This window comes from Ornithorhynchus anatinus, chromosome 16, assembly GCF_004115215.2.
Source record: "Ornithorhynchus anatinus isolate Pmale09 chromosome 16, mOrnAna1.pri.v4, whole genome shotgun sequence".
Classification (NCBI taxonomy): domain Eukaryota; kingdom Metazoa; phylum Chordata; class Mammalia; order Monotremata; family Ornithorhynchidae; genus Ornithorhynchus; species Ornithorhynchus anatinus.
This window is the reverse complement of record NC_041743.1, coordinates 45,036,291-45,052,429: the sequence shown is the minus strand read 5'-3', so window position 1 is coordinate 45,052,429 and position 16,139 is coordinate 45,036,291. Positions and strand designations below refer to the sequence as shown.

At 55.9% G+C, this 16,139-nt stretch overlaps 1 protein-coding gene across 6 annotated transcripts; it reads right to left on the bottom strand.

The window, feature by feature from the left end:
* Positions 1 to 932: 932 nt before the first annotated feature.
* Positions 933 to 15,816, bottom strand: LOC100086836 (digestive cysteine proteinase 2-like). 6 transcript variants are annotated; one of them, XM_029080413.1, is made up of 11 exons: positions 15,653 to 15,816; positions 15,448 to 15,510; positions 9,462 to 9,571; positions 9,125 to 9,292; positions 7,811 to 8,057; positions 5,831 to 6,023; positions 4,026 to 4,219; positions 3,740 to 3,831; positions 3,176 to 3,337; positions 1,917 to 2,106; positions 933 to 1,662 (listed from the first exon to the last, which is right to left on the bottom strand). In XM_029080413.1, the coding sequence occupies exons 1-11, from the start codon at positions 15,750 to 15,752 to the stop codon at positions 1,475 to 1,477; spliced, it is 1,707 nt and encodes a 568-aa protein (XP_028936246.1). In that variant the 5' UTR covers positions 15,753 to 15,816; the 3' UTR covers positions 933 to 1,474. The 6 variants fall into 6 exon arrangements, with proteins under 6 accessions (XP_028936246.1, XP_028936249.1, XP_028936248.1 ...); XM_029080416.1 differs by having other exon boundaries at positions 3,176 to 3,307; XM_029080415.1 differs by having other exon boundaries at positions 9,125 to 9,297; positions 9,479 to 9,571.
* Between the last annotated feature and the right edge of the window lie 323 nt (positions 15,817 to 16,139).

Genomic DNA, 16,139 nt, shown 5'->3' with positions numbered 1-16,139 from the left:
CTAAGCGCTGGGGTAGATACACACTGATCGGCTTGAACATAGTCCATGTCTCACATGGGCTCATAGTTTTAATTTCCGTTTTACAGATGAGGTAATTGAGGCCCAGAGAAGTGAAGTGACTTGCCCAAGGTCACACAGCAGACAAATGGCACAACTGGGATTAGAACCCAGATCCTCTGATTCCCAGGCCCGTGCTCTTCCCACTTCACCACCCTCCTCCCAGCCACATTCATCTATTTAAAATGTCATCCTTCAACAAGTCTCCCCACTCCTCAGAAACCTCCAATGGTTGCTCATTTCTCTGTGCAGCAGAGAGGAGCTCCTGAGCAAGGGCTTCAGCACCCAGCCTTCTCCATCTTAGATGTCAGTCCTGTTCACTGGTTTTCCCCTGCTCCCTTCTACCTGGGCCTTGATTTCAACTTTCCCATCTCCAACTCCTTGCTCACACTCTCCTGTCTGCCTGGAGCTCTATCCCCTTCCCCTCTGCCAGAGCCCAGCTCTCCCCATCTTCAAAACCTTCTTGTAATGAAATTCCTCCTCTTCCAGGCGACCTTCCCTGATTAATTTCCACCATGCATGGCTGGAGTGTCCCCACAACCATCCTTAACCCTTATCAATTTTACATCCTCTATTTACATGCCCATTTATTTATTCGGTTTTCCACCCTCTTGGCTTTACCAGTTTTATCTGTTTTCCCTCCTCCTCCCACAATTCATATCTGCCTATCTCTTAAGATAAGCTTCTTGAGGGGCAAGACCATGTCTTTTATTTTGACGGTACTTTTCCAAGCATCTAGTACAGTTTTTCCCCACAGAGGGGTCAATAAATATTTTTGATTGTATGATTAGGGCTGGGGAGCGATGAGAGTCAGGAATGAGTGAGAGTTAGGAAGCATTGAGAGTAGGGGAGCACTGAGTCTGGGGATCAGTAGGTCAGTCAATCGAATTTATTGAGCACTTACTGTGTGCAGAGCACTGTAGATACTGTGAGTAGAGCAATGAGGATAGGGAGCACTGAGGGTCGGGGGGCACTGAGGATCAGGAAGCAGTGAGATTGGGGAGGGCTGAGAGATGGAGAGGACTTACTGCACATAGTAAGGGTTCAATGAATATGATTGATTGAGTTGGGGAGCACTGAGGACAGTGAGAAGGGAGGATGGGGAGCACTAGAGGGAGGGGGCAGTGAGGATGGAGAGCATTCAAGGTTGGGATAAAATGGAAATGGCAGGTTTCCAGTGTTCCCTGGAAGGTCAACAACTGAGTCCTTCCCTCCTCTGTCCCATCCTCACAGTCTCCTCTAGCCTCCCCTCCTGATCCCTCACACCCGACCCAAAGCAAAGACTGCCCCTTACCCCAACTTAACCCTGGCCCTCCTCCAGGGCCTGCTTCCCAGGGCCCCTGGGCCCACCCTCCCACCTTCCGGTGCCCACCTAAGGGGCCAGGGGCCTGGCGGGGGCTGTTCTGGGCGGATGGGACTACTCCAGGATGGGGTAGGTGGCGGCGGTGGTGACCCCACAATCATTGTCCTTCATGGCCAGGAGCATGTAACCACTGTTGCCCCACAGTGGGGACCAGGAGTTCTTGAGGAGCCAGAAGGCTTGGCCCTGCAGCACACCATAGCCCACCAGGAGCACCGCGTGGTTCAGCTGCTCCAACTTGTGCCCTGCCCCGGGGATTGGGTGTCAGGACCTTCCCACCCACAGCCACCTGAGACCTCCCCACCCACAGCCACCCCGGGCTACCCAAAGGCACCCAAGATCTCCCCACCCAGGACTACCCATGGCCACCCAAGGCCAGAGGAGCATCCTCAGCTCCCAGCTGATGTCCCGTGCCTCTAAGCCAGGCCCGTGCCCTTCACTGCCTGGAGGAACCCCCACCCCCAACCCTCATCAGGAGAGGCTGGTGCGGGGCGCTCACCACACTGGGGCTCATAGTAGATGCCGTTGGCATAGAAGGCGAAGGACCGCGGGGAGGCGTCTACGTTGACGGCCACGGGCCCGTGGCGTAGCAGGGCCAGTTTGAGGGCCGTGGGGTTCGCAGGGGGCACGTTCACGTAGCCCACGATCCGGATGGCCGCGGTGGATGTGTTTGAGTGGCAGACGCCATTCTGGGGGTTGGGGGCCCAGGTGAACCCCCACCCCCAAAACAGACTTGGGGTTTGCAGGTCGGCGGCTGCCCCCTCGCCCCCCTGCCCCCAGCCATCCCACATCCCGCAGAGGCCGGGGCCCCGGACAACCGCAACTACAGAAGGACTTGCACCAGCACCCACCCCCCCCCCCACACCCGCCTCCACCCCAGGCCCGAGCCCCCCCCCCTCCGGACACAAGCAACCCCGAGGCTATTTTGGGGCCCAGGCAGACTCCGGTGACATCTTTCCGTCCATGGCCTGCCGACAACCGACAATCGCAGCTCCTCCCCCTGCGCCCCTTCCCCCCTTCTCCCACCTCCTCCCCTTTTCTCTCCCCCTCCTTCCTCCTCTTTACTCCCCCTTCTCTCCCCCTCCTCCTTCCCTGTCCCTCCTCTTATCTCCCCCTTCTCCCTCCCCTTTCCTCCTTTTCTCTCCACCTTCCCCTTTCCTCCCTCTCCTCTTTCCCCCTTCACTCCCCCTCCTCTTTTCCCCTTTATTCCTCCTCCCTTTTTCCCCTCCTCCTTCCCTTTCTCCCTCCTCGCTGTTCTCCCTCCTCTTCCCTCTTGTCCCCCTCCTCCCTCCTCCTCCTCCCTCCCTCCCCTCCTTCCTCCTCCCCCCCTTACCTCCTCTTCTCCCTCTCTTCCTTTCCCCACCTCTTCTCCCCTTCATCCCTCCCCTTTACCCCTTCTTTTCTTCCTCCTTCCCTTTTACCCCCTCTTCACTCCTCCCCCCGCTTCTCCAGTGTCAACTCAGGGTCCATTGGGAACTGGGTGGGGAGGGGAGATCCGAGGACTCCTGGTCACATCCCCACAAGAGATGCCCTTCCCCGGGCTCTCCTCCACCACTGGGGCCAAGCCCGGCTGGGGCGGGCATGGTGGTATTCTGCTAGGGCTGGTTGGGGTGTCGCCTATGTCTGGATGTGAGTATGTGGGTGAGGGTGTTGGAGGCCTGGAAGGGGGTGGCTCCTAGCTCTGAACAAGCCCAGCCACCTTGCTCCTGCCCCCCTGCTCTGTCCTCCCTGACCCCACTGCCGCCCACACCCCCTTACCTGACCCTCATAGGGTCCATAGGAGTCTGCGCTGGCGAGGCCCCCGTGCCCCTGGATCCAGTCGAACGCCTGCCACTCCAGCCCCCCGTCACAGCCGAAGTTTCCCACGTCCCAGGAACAGTCGATCAACATCTGCTGCGACAGTGGCACTAGCTCCCCGGTCTGGGCCCGGGGATCCGTGAGGGACCAGAAGTCACGAGGAGTCACCAACTCCCCGATCTGGGCCTGGCAGGTGCTGGGGGTCACAAGCTCCCCGATCTGGGCCTGGGGTCCCTTAAGGGCCCTGCAGACACGATGGACACAAGCCTCCCGATCTGGGCCGGGGACCCATGAGGGCCCAGCAGAAAAGGTGGGGTCACCAGCTCCTTGATCTGGGCCCAGCAGGCATTGGGGGTCCCAACTTTCTGGACTGGACCCAGGGACCCGTGGGGACTCAGCAGGTGGGGGGGGGTCCCTGGCTCCCCCATCTGGGCCTGGGAACCCATGAGGACCTGTCAGGCACGGTGGGGGTGAGAGGGTCACCAGTTAACCTGTCTTGGGCCCCAGGAGGACCTGGACTGTCACCTTGAGGAAGAGGGCTCCCTCCAGTGTGCCTGTGGTGGCAAAGCTCCAGCAAGAACCACACACAGCCTGATCCTTCACTGGGGTCACTGCACCTGAGACAGGGTGTGGCGGTGGGGAAGGGGGAAGGTCACAAGAAGACATCCCAAAGGTCAGGGGGATGAGAGCTCCTGGGCAGACCTGGCTCACTCTTCACCTCTCCCCCTCCACCCCATCCAAGAGGAAGCCTGGGTCTTGCTAGAATAAATAGGGAAACTGAGGCACCAGCTCTGAGGGGCCCTGTGCTCACCATAGAGCCGCCAGTCCAGACTCTCGGGCAGGGCCACGTTGGCCAGTTGCTCGTGGGGGAAGGGCTGCCCGTGGTTGGGTCGTGAGCTGCGGAGCCGCCCCCTCAGTGCTGCCAGCTCCCCGGGGGTACGGTCAGTCAGATGGTTGGGGGCCAGGCGGAAGGGGCGGTTGGCCCGGTTATGGGAGTCAATGAACCTGAGGAGGGAAGAGAGGGCTGTTGGGAGGGGCCGGTCCATGCCCAAGTCCCCAATGGCACTGCCCCACTCTCCTGGGCCCCATTCTGACACCTCGGATGGGGTCTTGGGCAGTCTAGTGGTCTCAGAGCAGGTGTGTCAGGTGGTAGTGAGTGTCAGGACTGACACAGCTCTGCCCTGGAAGCCCAGACACCGGGGTCCAGCTGCTGCCTTTTCCCTGCCCCCTGGCCTCGGCTGCCTGGGAGAGGTGGGTTTTTGAGAGTTTCTCCAATGGGGTTTCTCACTTCTCACTTGAACCCACTTCAGCAAAGCTGACACCCTCCACCTTTGCCTGGGGAGTGGGCACTAGGAGGGCAGGGGCCTTGGTGGCACCTCAAAGCCCACTCCAAGTATCTGCAATGCCCTCACTGGCAGATGGCATTCCAGGCTTTTCCTGTCCCCAACTCTGAGCCCCCGCCCCTGCTGCCACCCTTGAAAGCCCCAGAGTCCAGGCTGACAGGCAGTGGGAAGGGAGAGAGCCCAGAGCCCCCAGCCCCTGAGGCAGGGACTGTCAGGCAGCTCCTGGACCAATCAGGAGGTAATAATAATAATATTGGTATGTGTTAAGCGCTTACTATGTGCAGAGCACTGTTCTAAGCACCGGGGGAGATACAGGGAAATCAGGTTGTCCCACGTGAGGCTCACAGTCTTAATCCCCATTTTACAGATGAGGTCACTGAGGCAAAGAGAAGTGAAGTGCCTTGCCCACAGTCACACAGCTGACAAGTGGCAGAGCTGGGATTCGAACCCACATCCTCTGACTCCCAAGCACATGCTCTTGCCACTGAGCCACGCTGCATGCTCCGTCTGCACGAGCAGCAGCTGCCACTCCCTCCCTGGACAGAACTTGCAACCGCTCAGTTTGTGCAGCTCAGACATCAGGGAGGGAAGGGGTGGGGATTTGGGCTTTGCTAAAGAGGCTGGACTCTGCCCGGGCAGCTTCATCACTGGGTAGCCCTGGGCCAGTCTCTTCTCTAGACTAGAGAAGCTGCGTGGCCTAGTGCCTTGGGCCTGGGCATCAGAAGGACCTGGGTTCTAATCTCAACTCCACCTTGCCTGCTGTGTGACCTTTGGCAAGCCATTTAACTTCTCTGTGCCTCAGTTCCCTCATCTGTAAAATGGGGATTAAGACTGTGAGCCCCATGTTGGACAGGTACTGTGTCCAACCAGATTAGCTTGTATCTACCCTAGTGCTTAGAACAGTGCTTGACACATAGTAAGTGCTTAACAAATGCCATTATTATTATTAATATTAGATTGTAAGCTTGTTGTGGGCAGGGAATGTGTTATATTGTTATACGGTACTCTCCCAAGTGCTTAGTACAGTGCTCTGCACTCAATAAATACAACTGACTGACTGACTAGTGGGCTTGCAGAGAAGGCGAGGGAGCAGCCCTGAGGAAGCCGAGTGCGATTCTAAGATGGGGTCATTCATTCATTCATTCCATCGTATTTATTGAATGCTTACTGTGTGCAGAGCACTGTTCTAAAAGCTTGGGAGACATATAACAATAAACAGACACATTCCCTGCCTACAACGAGCTTACAGTCTATTGGGGGTCTAGGCCCCTACCTGAGGTTGTGCAGGAAATTCCTCCGGCGGTGTTCCAGCTCCGCCGCGTCGCCATAACGCCGGCCGTGCCTGTGGCGGAAATGCTCAAACAGCCTGTGGGCCCGGTCTTCCTCGCGAGCCACAAAGTCCCACATGGGGTTGACCTGCATGTGATGCTTGACCTCGGGGCTGGGCACGCCCCCACATGGCACCCCTGGGACACAGGGCAGACAGCGGGGTGAGCCGGCCGGGGCAGGAGGGGGCAGAGATCTGTAACCCCGCCCCCTCCCTTGCCCCTCCGTGAAGCCCTGAAAAAAGGGATGGTCCAGACTGGCAGCCCCCAGTTGGGAAGCAGAAGGCCAGATCTGCGAGGAGTCCGTTTGTGTCCTGCAGACTACCACCTCACACCTGGAGCCGCCAATCTCTTGCCCACGTCCTGTTTCTGGCCTGGAATGCCCTCCCTCTTCAAATCTGACAGACAATGACTCTCCCCCACTTCAAAGCCTTTTTGAAGGCACATCTCCTCCAAAGAGGCCTTCCCTGACTAAACCCCTCCTCTCCTCTTCTCCCACTCCCTTCTGCTTCGCCTTGACTTGCTCCCTTTATTCATCCCCCCCTCAGCTCCACAGCACTTATGTCCATATCTGTAGTTTTATTTATATTAATGTCTGTCTCCCCCTCTAGACTGTGACCTCCTTGTGAGCAGGGAATCTGTCTGTTATATCGTTATATCGTACTCTCCCAAATACTCAGTACAGTGCAATGCCCCCAGTAAGTGCTCAATAAATACAGTTGAATGACAGACTCTCTGCCCACCTCTACCCTGCCCCAACTCCCACCTGCATCAGGGGACTCCAAGGGGAGGGCACTGCCCCAGTCTCGCCCACTGTGCTTGCCCTCTGCCCGCTCAAGGCAAACACCTGGGACTTTGGCACGAACCCTGGGTCAGGCTGACACTGGCTCAGGCTTTGTGTGGCCTTGTGGATGCTGATAAGGAGAGGGAGGGAGAGACAGCCAGCTGGCGGCAGCCTTGTGGAGTCTCCCAAGTAGTCCCTCACCCATTCTGTCCCCTCAGTGATCTCACTACTTCCTCCTCCCCACCCACTTCCCCTCCTCTCCCTCATTCCAGCCTTCCCCCCACTGCCGCCCACCATCTCCTCAGGTGAGTGTGCCCGCAACTCTGTGCTTGCCCAGTATCTTGGTGTGTAGATACAAGTATCTGGGTACACAGCTCTGTGTGTATATGCATTATGTGGGATGTAGTATCGATGCATACATGTAAGTGTGTCTGCATATAGACCTGTGGATACGCAGTATCTTTATTTGTTGTGTGGGTCTATATATGCAGGTGTGCATGCAAGCAGCTCTGTGTGTATTTATGGGTGTACTGTGGGTGTGTATATGCAGACATGTGTCCACACAGCTCTGTACGTGTGCATAGCATCCATGTGTGTAATGTGGGTGTAAGCAATTATTATGGTATTTGTTAAGCACTTACTATGTGTCAGGCACTGTTCTATGCTCTGGGGTCGATATAAGATAATCAAATTGGACTCAGTCCCCATCCCACATGGGGCTCACAATCTTCATCCTCATTTTACAGATAAGGGAACGGAGGCACAGAGAAGTGAAGTGACTTGCCCAAGGTCACACAGCAGACAAGTGGCAGAGCCGGGATTAGAACCTCTATCTATTACTCCATGCGGTGTGTGTGTGCATGCAGGTCTTTGGTGAGCACAGTATCCATTTGTGCAAGTATGTAAGCCTGCCACTCTGTGTATTTGCACATTATGTGCATGTAATGCAGGTGTGCGTAAGCATGCAACTCTTTGTGTACACAGTATCTGGGAGCGTAGTGTGGGTGTGTACGTGCAGGTGTGAGTGCTGGTAGTTCTGTGGGCGGCCCTGCCCTCTGGGGGTCCAGGTGACCGGCCACCAGGGCAGGGCGGCTGCGAGGGAAGGTTTTCGGGAGGCAGGAGGGGGCAGGGCAGGGTCGCTCACTGTCGGGGAGGCTGAAGACGTCTTCGGGGGAATAGTGCTGGGAGAAGTTGCTGTAGTCCAGCTGGTACTTGTCATAGTGCGAACCCAGCAGCCGGCTGAAGCCACGTACTGCATAGCGCACGGGCAGCCTGAGCCCGGGGGGGCCGCCCGCCAGCCACAGCGTGTACACGTTCCGCCGCAGGCCCCAGTGGGTCTCGTTCTGCAGCACTGAGCATTTCTGGCCCCCCAGATGCTCGTGGCCCACAACCTGCCCAAGGTGAGAGGGAAGAGATCGGGAGGGAAGAGAGGTAATGGTAGAGGGGAAGGGGGAGGAGGGAATGGCCACTTGTTATTAATAATAATAAGAATAATTATTGTGGTATGTGTTAAGCACTTACTCTATGCCAGGCACTGTGCTAAGTCCTGGGGTGGATACAAGCAAATCAGGTTAGATACAGTCCCTGTCCCATATGGGGCTCACAGTCTCAATCCCCATTTTACAGATGAGGTAACTGAAGCACAGAGAAGTGAAGTGACTTGCCCAAGGTCACACAGCAATCAAGTGGCAGAGCCGATATTAGAACCCACAACCTTCTGAGTCAACGGGCCCATGTTCTATCTATTACTCCATGCTGCTTCTCAGTCATTTGTTCAGTCATCAAGGCAGCTGGGAGCTGGCCAGGGGTCTGAAGCAGCTTAGGCCTCCCCTCAGGACAGCTTCCAACCCTGAACCCCGCACCCACAGGCCCTGCACACTCAGGAGCGAGTGGGGCTGGGGGAGGCGGACGCACAGGAGGCCAGCTGGGGGATGACTTTTCTCTGGTTCCCTGGAGCCAGTGTGAGAGGAAACAGGTGGGCCTTGCGGCTGGGGGATTCTTAGGCGGACAGTAGGAAGACTTCCCCACTGTGTGATGTCGTGTGGGTGTGAGGCCCTGGAAGGGGAAGTCAGATTGAGGGGCCAGGGGGACCAGGTCGGGGAAGAGAAGCAGTGTGGCTTAGTAGATAGAGCCCGGGTCTGGGTGTCGGAAGGACCTGGGTTCTAATCCAGGCTCTGCCACTTGTCTGCTGTGTGACCTTGGGTAAGTCACTTTACTTCTCTGTGCCAGTTACCTCATGTGTAAAATGGGGATTGAGACTGTGAGCCCCACATGGGATAGGAACTATGTCCAACCCGATTTGCTTCTATCTACCCCAGCGCTTAGTACACTGCCTGGCACATAGTAAGTGTTTAACAAATACCATAGTTCTTATTACTCAGGGGCAGGGGGATGGACAGGGTGACGTCCTGTGGCTTCTTCTGGCATGAGGCACGGATGCTATGAAACCCGGGACTACCTGGAAGCCTTCAAGGTTGGGCAGGACGCTCTGGACCCGGATGGGGTGGGCCTTGGTCCCGTTTACCCGGAAGCAGCGCCTGACGTTCTCCCCTGCGGCGGTGGTCTCTGGAGTCACCTTGTACCCCACCCCAAACGGCCTCTCGTGGCTGAACTGGTAAGTGACCACCTGACCTGGGGGAAAGGGGACAGGCCGGCGGGGGCGGGAGGGCGGGTCCGGGCCTTGCCACCACCAACCCTCCAACCAACTGGAGAGATCCCCTTCCCTTCCCCGGGTGGAGGAGAATGAAGCAGGGATCCCGCCCCGCTTCCATCTCCTCCCCACCCACCCACCCCACCTGTCCAGGGCGCCAACCGTGGTAATACTGAATGCGGCTCCTCCCCCCGGCCAGGTCCACCCAGGCCTCGAAGGGCTCCCGGACTTCAGCGTAGGGCAGAGAGAGCACCCCTGTGAAGGGAGGGGGAAGCCGTGGGTCACATGAACGGAATCGTCCCTCTCCAGTCCAGGCACTGTACTAAGCGCTGGGGTGGATGCAAGCAAATCAAATTGGACACTTTCAATTTTCAATTCAATAGTATTTATTGAGCGCTTACTATGTGCAGAGCACTGTACTAAGCGCTTGGGATGAACAAGTCGGCAACAGATAGAGACAGTCCCTGCCGTTTGACGGGCTTACAGTCTAATCGGGGGAGACGGACAGACGAGAACAATGGCACTAAACAGCGTCAAGGGGAAGAACATCTCGTAAAAACCGATGGCAACTAAATAGAATCAAGGCGATGTACAATTCATTAACAAAATAAATAGGGTAACGAAAATATATACAGTTGAGCGGACGAGTACAGTGCTGTGGGGATGGGAAGGGAGAGGTGGAGGAGCAGAGGGAAAAGGGGAAAATGAGGCTTTAGCTGCGGAGAGATAAAGGGGGGATGGCAGAGGGAGTAGAGGGGGAAGAGGAGCTCAGTATGGGAACGCCTCTTGGAGGAGGTGATTTTTAAGTAAGGTTTTGAAGAGGGAAAGAGAATTAGTTTGGCGGAGGTGAGGAGGGAGGGCGTTCCAGGACCGCGGGAGGACGTGACCCAGGGGTCGACGGCGGGATAGGCGAGACCGAGGGACGGTGAGGAGGTGGGCGGCAGAGGAGCGGAGCGTGCGGGGTGGGCGGTAGAAAGAGAGAAGGGAGGGAGGGAGTCCCTGTCCCTTGTGGGGCTCACAATCTCAATCCCCATTTTACAGATGAGGTAACCGAGACACAGAGAAGTGAAATGACTTGCCCAGGATCACACAACAGACGAGTGGTGGAGCCGGGATTAGAACCCATGACCTTCTGACTCCCAGGCCCATGCTCTATCCACTACGCCGGCTGTTTAATACAAATAATTATGGTTTTTGTTAAGCACTTACTATGTGCGAGGCACTGTACTAAGCGCTGGGGTGGATACAAGCAAATTGGGTTGCACACTGAACCCCCCCGACTCCCATCCCCAGCGGTGTGGGGTAGCTCTTTGCTGCACCCTAGCCTGTCAATGAAGGGGATGATCACCCCCGCTCCGGCCTCTGGGTCCCTCCACAGATAGCAGCAGTACAGGGAAGCTGCAGTGGACACCTGCCAGCAGCAGGATTAAGGGCACTGTGGTAAGTGCCCGCCGGATGAGGCACCGTGGTCATACCCTTGATCTGTCCCATGGCTCCAGCTGACTCCCAAACCTGCCCGTTCACCCCTGAACTTCCCACCCTGCTCTGGGGGTTCTGCCCCTGCTCTGCCCTGGGTCGACATGACCTCTGCCTGGGTGTCTCCCACCACTAACTCAAACAGAGCCCAGACATGACAGCAGCTGCTCATCTCCTCTCCTAGCAGTCCCCTGGGCCAGCTCCTCTCCCAACATTCCCCTGAGCCAACTCTCCTCTCAGAATTCTCCTGGGCCAGCTCCGCTGTCAGCACTTCCCTGGCCAGCTCCTCTTCCAACCAGTATTGCCCCCTTATCACTCGCCTCCCTGCAAACCTCCTGAAAACCCCACTGCCCATCTCTGCTCTTGAGAAGCAGCGTGACCTAATAGAGCAAGGCCCTGGGTCCTGGCTCTGCCACTTGTCAGTTGTGTGACCATGGGCAAGTCACTTCCTTCTCTGTACCTCAGTTCCCTCACCTGAAAAAGGGGGATGAAGACTGAGCCCAATGTGGGATGGGGCAGCGTCCAACCCGATTAGCTGATATCTACCCCCGTGCTTAGAGCAGTGCCTGGCACATAGTGAGAACTTAACAAATACCACAGTTACTATTATTATTATTGCTCCATATCCTCCTGCCTCTCTACATATCCTGCTGTTTTCACTTCCCACACCCTGACCCCACCCTCACTGCTCCCTTTCCCTTTCCTCATCCCTGAGCTCCCTCTTACTGCCCCTCTTCAGCTCCTGCCACAGACCAGACCCTCCTCTTCTCTCCTGGATTCCTGCAACCTCCATCCAGAGGGACCCTCCCTCCAGCACTACTCCTGGCCCTCCCCCACTGACCCTCCACCCCACCCCAACGGTCAGTCAGTCCGTCGGTCAATCGTATTTATTGAGCATTTACTATCTGCAGAGCACTGTACTAAGCACTTGGGAGAGTACAATACAACAATAAACAGACACATTCCCTGCCCACAAGAAGCCTACGGTCTAGAGGGGGAGACAGGCATTAATATAAATAAACTACAGATATGGACGTAAGTACTATGGGGTTGGGAAAGGGGATGAATCAAGGGAGCAAGTCAGGGTGACATGGAAGGGAGTGGGAGAAGAGGAAAGGAGGGCTTAGTCAGGGAAGCCCTCTTGGAGAAGATGTGCCTTCAATAAGGCTTTGATGGCGGGGAGAGTAATTGTCTGTTGGATAGGAGGCGAAAAGGTGTTCCAAGCCAGAGACAGGACATGGGAAAGAGGTCAGCGGTGAGATAGATGAGATCAAGGTACAGTGAGAAGGGGCAAGGGATTGGGGAGGTGGGGGAACGGGGTTTGAGGAGGGAGTTAAATTTCTGGAACAACTGGCGAGGACATTGGACATGGCTGTCAATGAGGATGGAGAAATAATTTTGCCGGGCAGAAGAGAGGGTAGAGTTAAAGCACACAAGGGTAAACTTGATATCTAGATTTCCTCTGCGGCTCATGCACAGAAGTGAAGGAGATGCACTGTGGAGGTGATTCAGGGCTGTGGGTTAGTGATACGAGATCGACGAACAGATAGGAGAGCTAGTGAGTTGAATTTGGTAGAGAGGGTGGTACTGAAAGCGTCAATTTGATCATCTGAATGAATGAATCATTAAGGGAAGGTAGTTTGGGTATGGAGTCTAAATGGGGCATGATGACTTGAGAAAATTGGATGGGGTCAAAAGATTGAGGGTTTCTGTGGGGGAACAGCATAGATTTGTGGGGAGGAGGTGTATGTGGGGAAAAAAGGCAGGTAAGGAGGTTGTGGTCAGATAGAGAAATTTCAGAGTTGGTGGGGATGGAGATTGTGCAGTGTTTAGAGATGATGAAATCGAGTGTGGGTCCAGGTTGGTGAGTGGGTAAGGTGGGGTGGAGCATGAGGTCGGTGAAGTTGAGGAGTGCTAGAAAGTGGGCAGTGGAAATGTCATCAGGAACATCTATGTGGATATTGAAATCCCCAAAGATCAATGTAGGGATGGAGAATGAGAGAAGGAATGTGAGAAAGGGGTCAAAGTGGTTTAAAAAAGTTAGAAGTGGGACCTGGGGGGTGGTAAATGACCGTTATTAGAATCTGGAGTGGGTGGTAGAGGCAGACGATATGAGCTTCGAAGGAAGGGAAAGAAAGGATAGGGGAAGTGGTATGGTGCAAAAGCGGCACTGGGGTGCAAAAGGAAGCCAATACCTCCTCCTTTCCCAGTGAGTCTGGGGGAGTAGGTGAAGATCAGACCCCCTCTAAAGAGAGCAGCAGGGGAGATCATGTCCTGAAAGTATTGACCCTGGCCTTCAGTGCCCCCTCCGCTTTCTTTGGTCCAGGGAACTCCCAGTCTGCCCCCTCTGCTCTTATCAGGCAAATGTATCCCCTTCGTCCCTACTCTGGCCTTCTCCCAGAATGCACCCTGGGCCTGCCATGCTCCCTCCTAGTTACTACCACCACCCAGGTCCCCAGGGCCCATCACCATCCCCTGCCTCTTTCTTCGGCCCCTGAAATCCTCCTCTTCCAGGAGCCCTTCCCAGACTGACTAGAAGCACTCCTGCAGAGTGACGACGGGAGGGACAGACACAGAGACAAGCCCTTCTCTTCCCTGTTTTTTTTTTCTCTCTGGCATTTTTTAAGCTCCTGCTATGTGCCAGGCACCGAACTAAATGCCGGGGTAGATACATGCTAATCAGGTCGGAAGCAGTCCCTGCCCCACATGGGGCTCGGAGTCCAATTCCCCATTTTATATATGAGGTAACTGAGACACAGAGAAGTTAAGTGACTTGCCCAAGATCAAACAGCAGACAAGTGGCAGAGCTGAGATTAAAACTCGAGTCCTTCTGACTCGCAAACCCATGCTGTATCCACTATGCCATGCTACTTCCCAGAATTCCTTAACTCCCATTCTCTCCTAGACCTCCTCCAATCTGGCTTCCGTCCCCTCCACTCTACCGAGACTGCTCTCTCTAAGGTCACCCGTGACCTCCTTCTTGCCAAATCCAATGGCTCCTACTCCATTCTGATCCTCCTTGACCTCTCTGCTGCCTTTGACACTGTCGACCATCCCCTCCTCCTCCATACCTTATCTCACCTTGGCTTCACGGACTCTGTCCTCTCCTGGTTCTCCTCTTACCTCTCTGGCCGGTCATTCTCGGTCTCCTTCGCTGGAGCCTCCTCCCCCTCCCATCCTTTAACTGTTGGAGTTCCTCAAGGGTCAGTTCTTGGCCCTCTTCTGTTCTCCATTTACACTCACTCCCTCGGTGAACTCATTCGCTCTCACGGCTTTGACTACCATCTCTACGCAGATGACACGCAGATCTACATCTCCGCCCCCGTCCTCTCCCCCTCCCTTCGGGCTCGCATCTCCTCCCGCCTCCGGGACGTCTCCACCTGGATGTCGGCCCGCCACCTAAAACTCAACATGAGCAAGACTGAGCTCCTCATCTTCCCTCCCAAACCCGGTCCTCTCCCAGACTTCTCTATCACCGTGGATGGCACGACCATCCTTCCCATCTCTCAGGCCCGCAATCTCGGTGTCATCCTTGACTCGTCCCTCTCGTTCACCCCACGCATCCTATCCGTTACCGAGACCTGCCGGTTTCACCTCTACAATATCGCCAAGATCCGCCCTTTCCTCTCCACCCAAACGGCTACCTTACTATTACGGGTTCTCGTCATATCCCGGCTAGACTACTGTGTCAGCCTTCTCTCTGACCTCCCTTCCTCCTCTCTCGCCCCGCTCCGGTCTATTCTTCACTCCGCTGCCCGGCTCATCTTCCTGCAGAAACAATCTGGGCATGTCACTCCCCTTCTTAAACAACTCCAGTGGTTGCCTATCGACCTCCGCTCCAAACAAAAACTCCTCACTCTAGGCTTCAAGGCTCTCCATCACCTTGCCCCTTCCTACCTCTCCTCCCTTCTCTCTTTTCTACCGCCCACCCCGCACGCTCCGCTCCTCCGCCGCCCACCTCCTCACCGTCCCTCGGTCTCGCCTATCCCGCCGTCGACCCCTGGGTCACGTCCTCCCGCGGTCCTGGAACGCCCTCCCTCCTCACCTCCGCCAAACTGATTCTCTTTCCCTCTTCAAAACCCTACTTAAAAATCACCTCCTCCAAGAGGCGTTCCCAGACCGAGCTCCTCTTCCCCCTCTACTCCCTCTGCCATCCCCCCTTTATCTCTCCGCAGCTAAAGCCTCATTTTCCCCTTTTCCCTCTGCTCCTCCACCTCTCCCTTCCCATCCCCACAGCACTGTACTCGTCCGCTCAACTGTATATATTTTCGTTACCCTATTTATTTTGTTAATGAATTGTACATCGCCTTGATTCTATTTAGTTGCCATTGTTTTTACGAGATGTTCTTTCCCTTGACGCTGTTTATTGCCATTGTTCTTGTCTGTCCGTCTCCCCCGATTAGACTGTAAGCCCGTCAAACGGCAGGGACTGTCTCTATCTGTTGCCGACTTGTTCATCCCAAGCGCTTAGTACAGTGCTCTGCACATAGTAAGCGCTCAATAAATACTATTGAATGAATGAATGAATGCATCCACTCCGCCTCTTCGGAGGGCACCTGGCTAACACCTGGACACACCCGGGGTGTCCTGCCCTTGCCACTCAATCCCAGCCCCCGGAAGCCCGATGCCCAACTTGGTGTTGCTGGGCCACTTACCTGACACGTGGTAAATTATCCCAAAGGAGTGAGGGGCCAAATCCGGTGGGGAGGACCAGGCTGCTGGAGAAACGGAGACTCAGCTGCAGGAAGTGGGGGCGGGGCACAAGAACCTTCCATGATCTCCCTAGTGAGCCTTCTGGTGGCCTGGACAGGCCTGGCTCTCTCTGAGCCCAGAGACAGTACATCTCACTCCCCCAACTACCTGCGGTGCCCTGAGCAGATTCCTCCCCCTCACCCAAGAGGCAGTGGCACAGGCCCAGGCTCAGCATCCAGGGTAGCAGCCCCACTCTGCTTGTTCTCATCCTGCCAGCCCTGTCTCTCTGCTGGTCAGACCCTCAACCCCTGTGGCCCCTGTGAGGAGGGAGAGGGGTGTGGAGCCCAGGGCACTGAGGGTGGGACCACTAAACTATTGGCTAGGGGCAAGGGGAGGGTCCCGGCAGGGGCACTGACTGGGGGAGAGGGACGACGGGAGGCTGAAGGGGCACGAGAGGAGGAGAGTTATCTGGGGTCACTCTGGGCCAGACCGGTCAGGGTGACCTTAGTTCAAAGCCAGGCCAGAGGCCAGAACTCTGTAGCCTGCCAGATTCCAGCTGTTGTGCAAGGGCCATCCTGCTCCTGTCTAGGGGACAATAGGGACCAGAGAAACACCAAGCTCTGATCCCTCCCCTGTCTCTCATGCCCATCTGGCT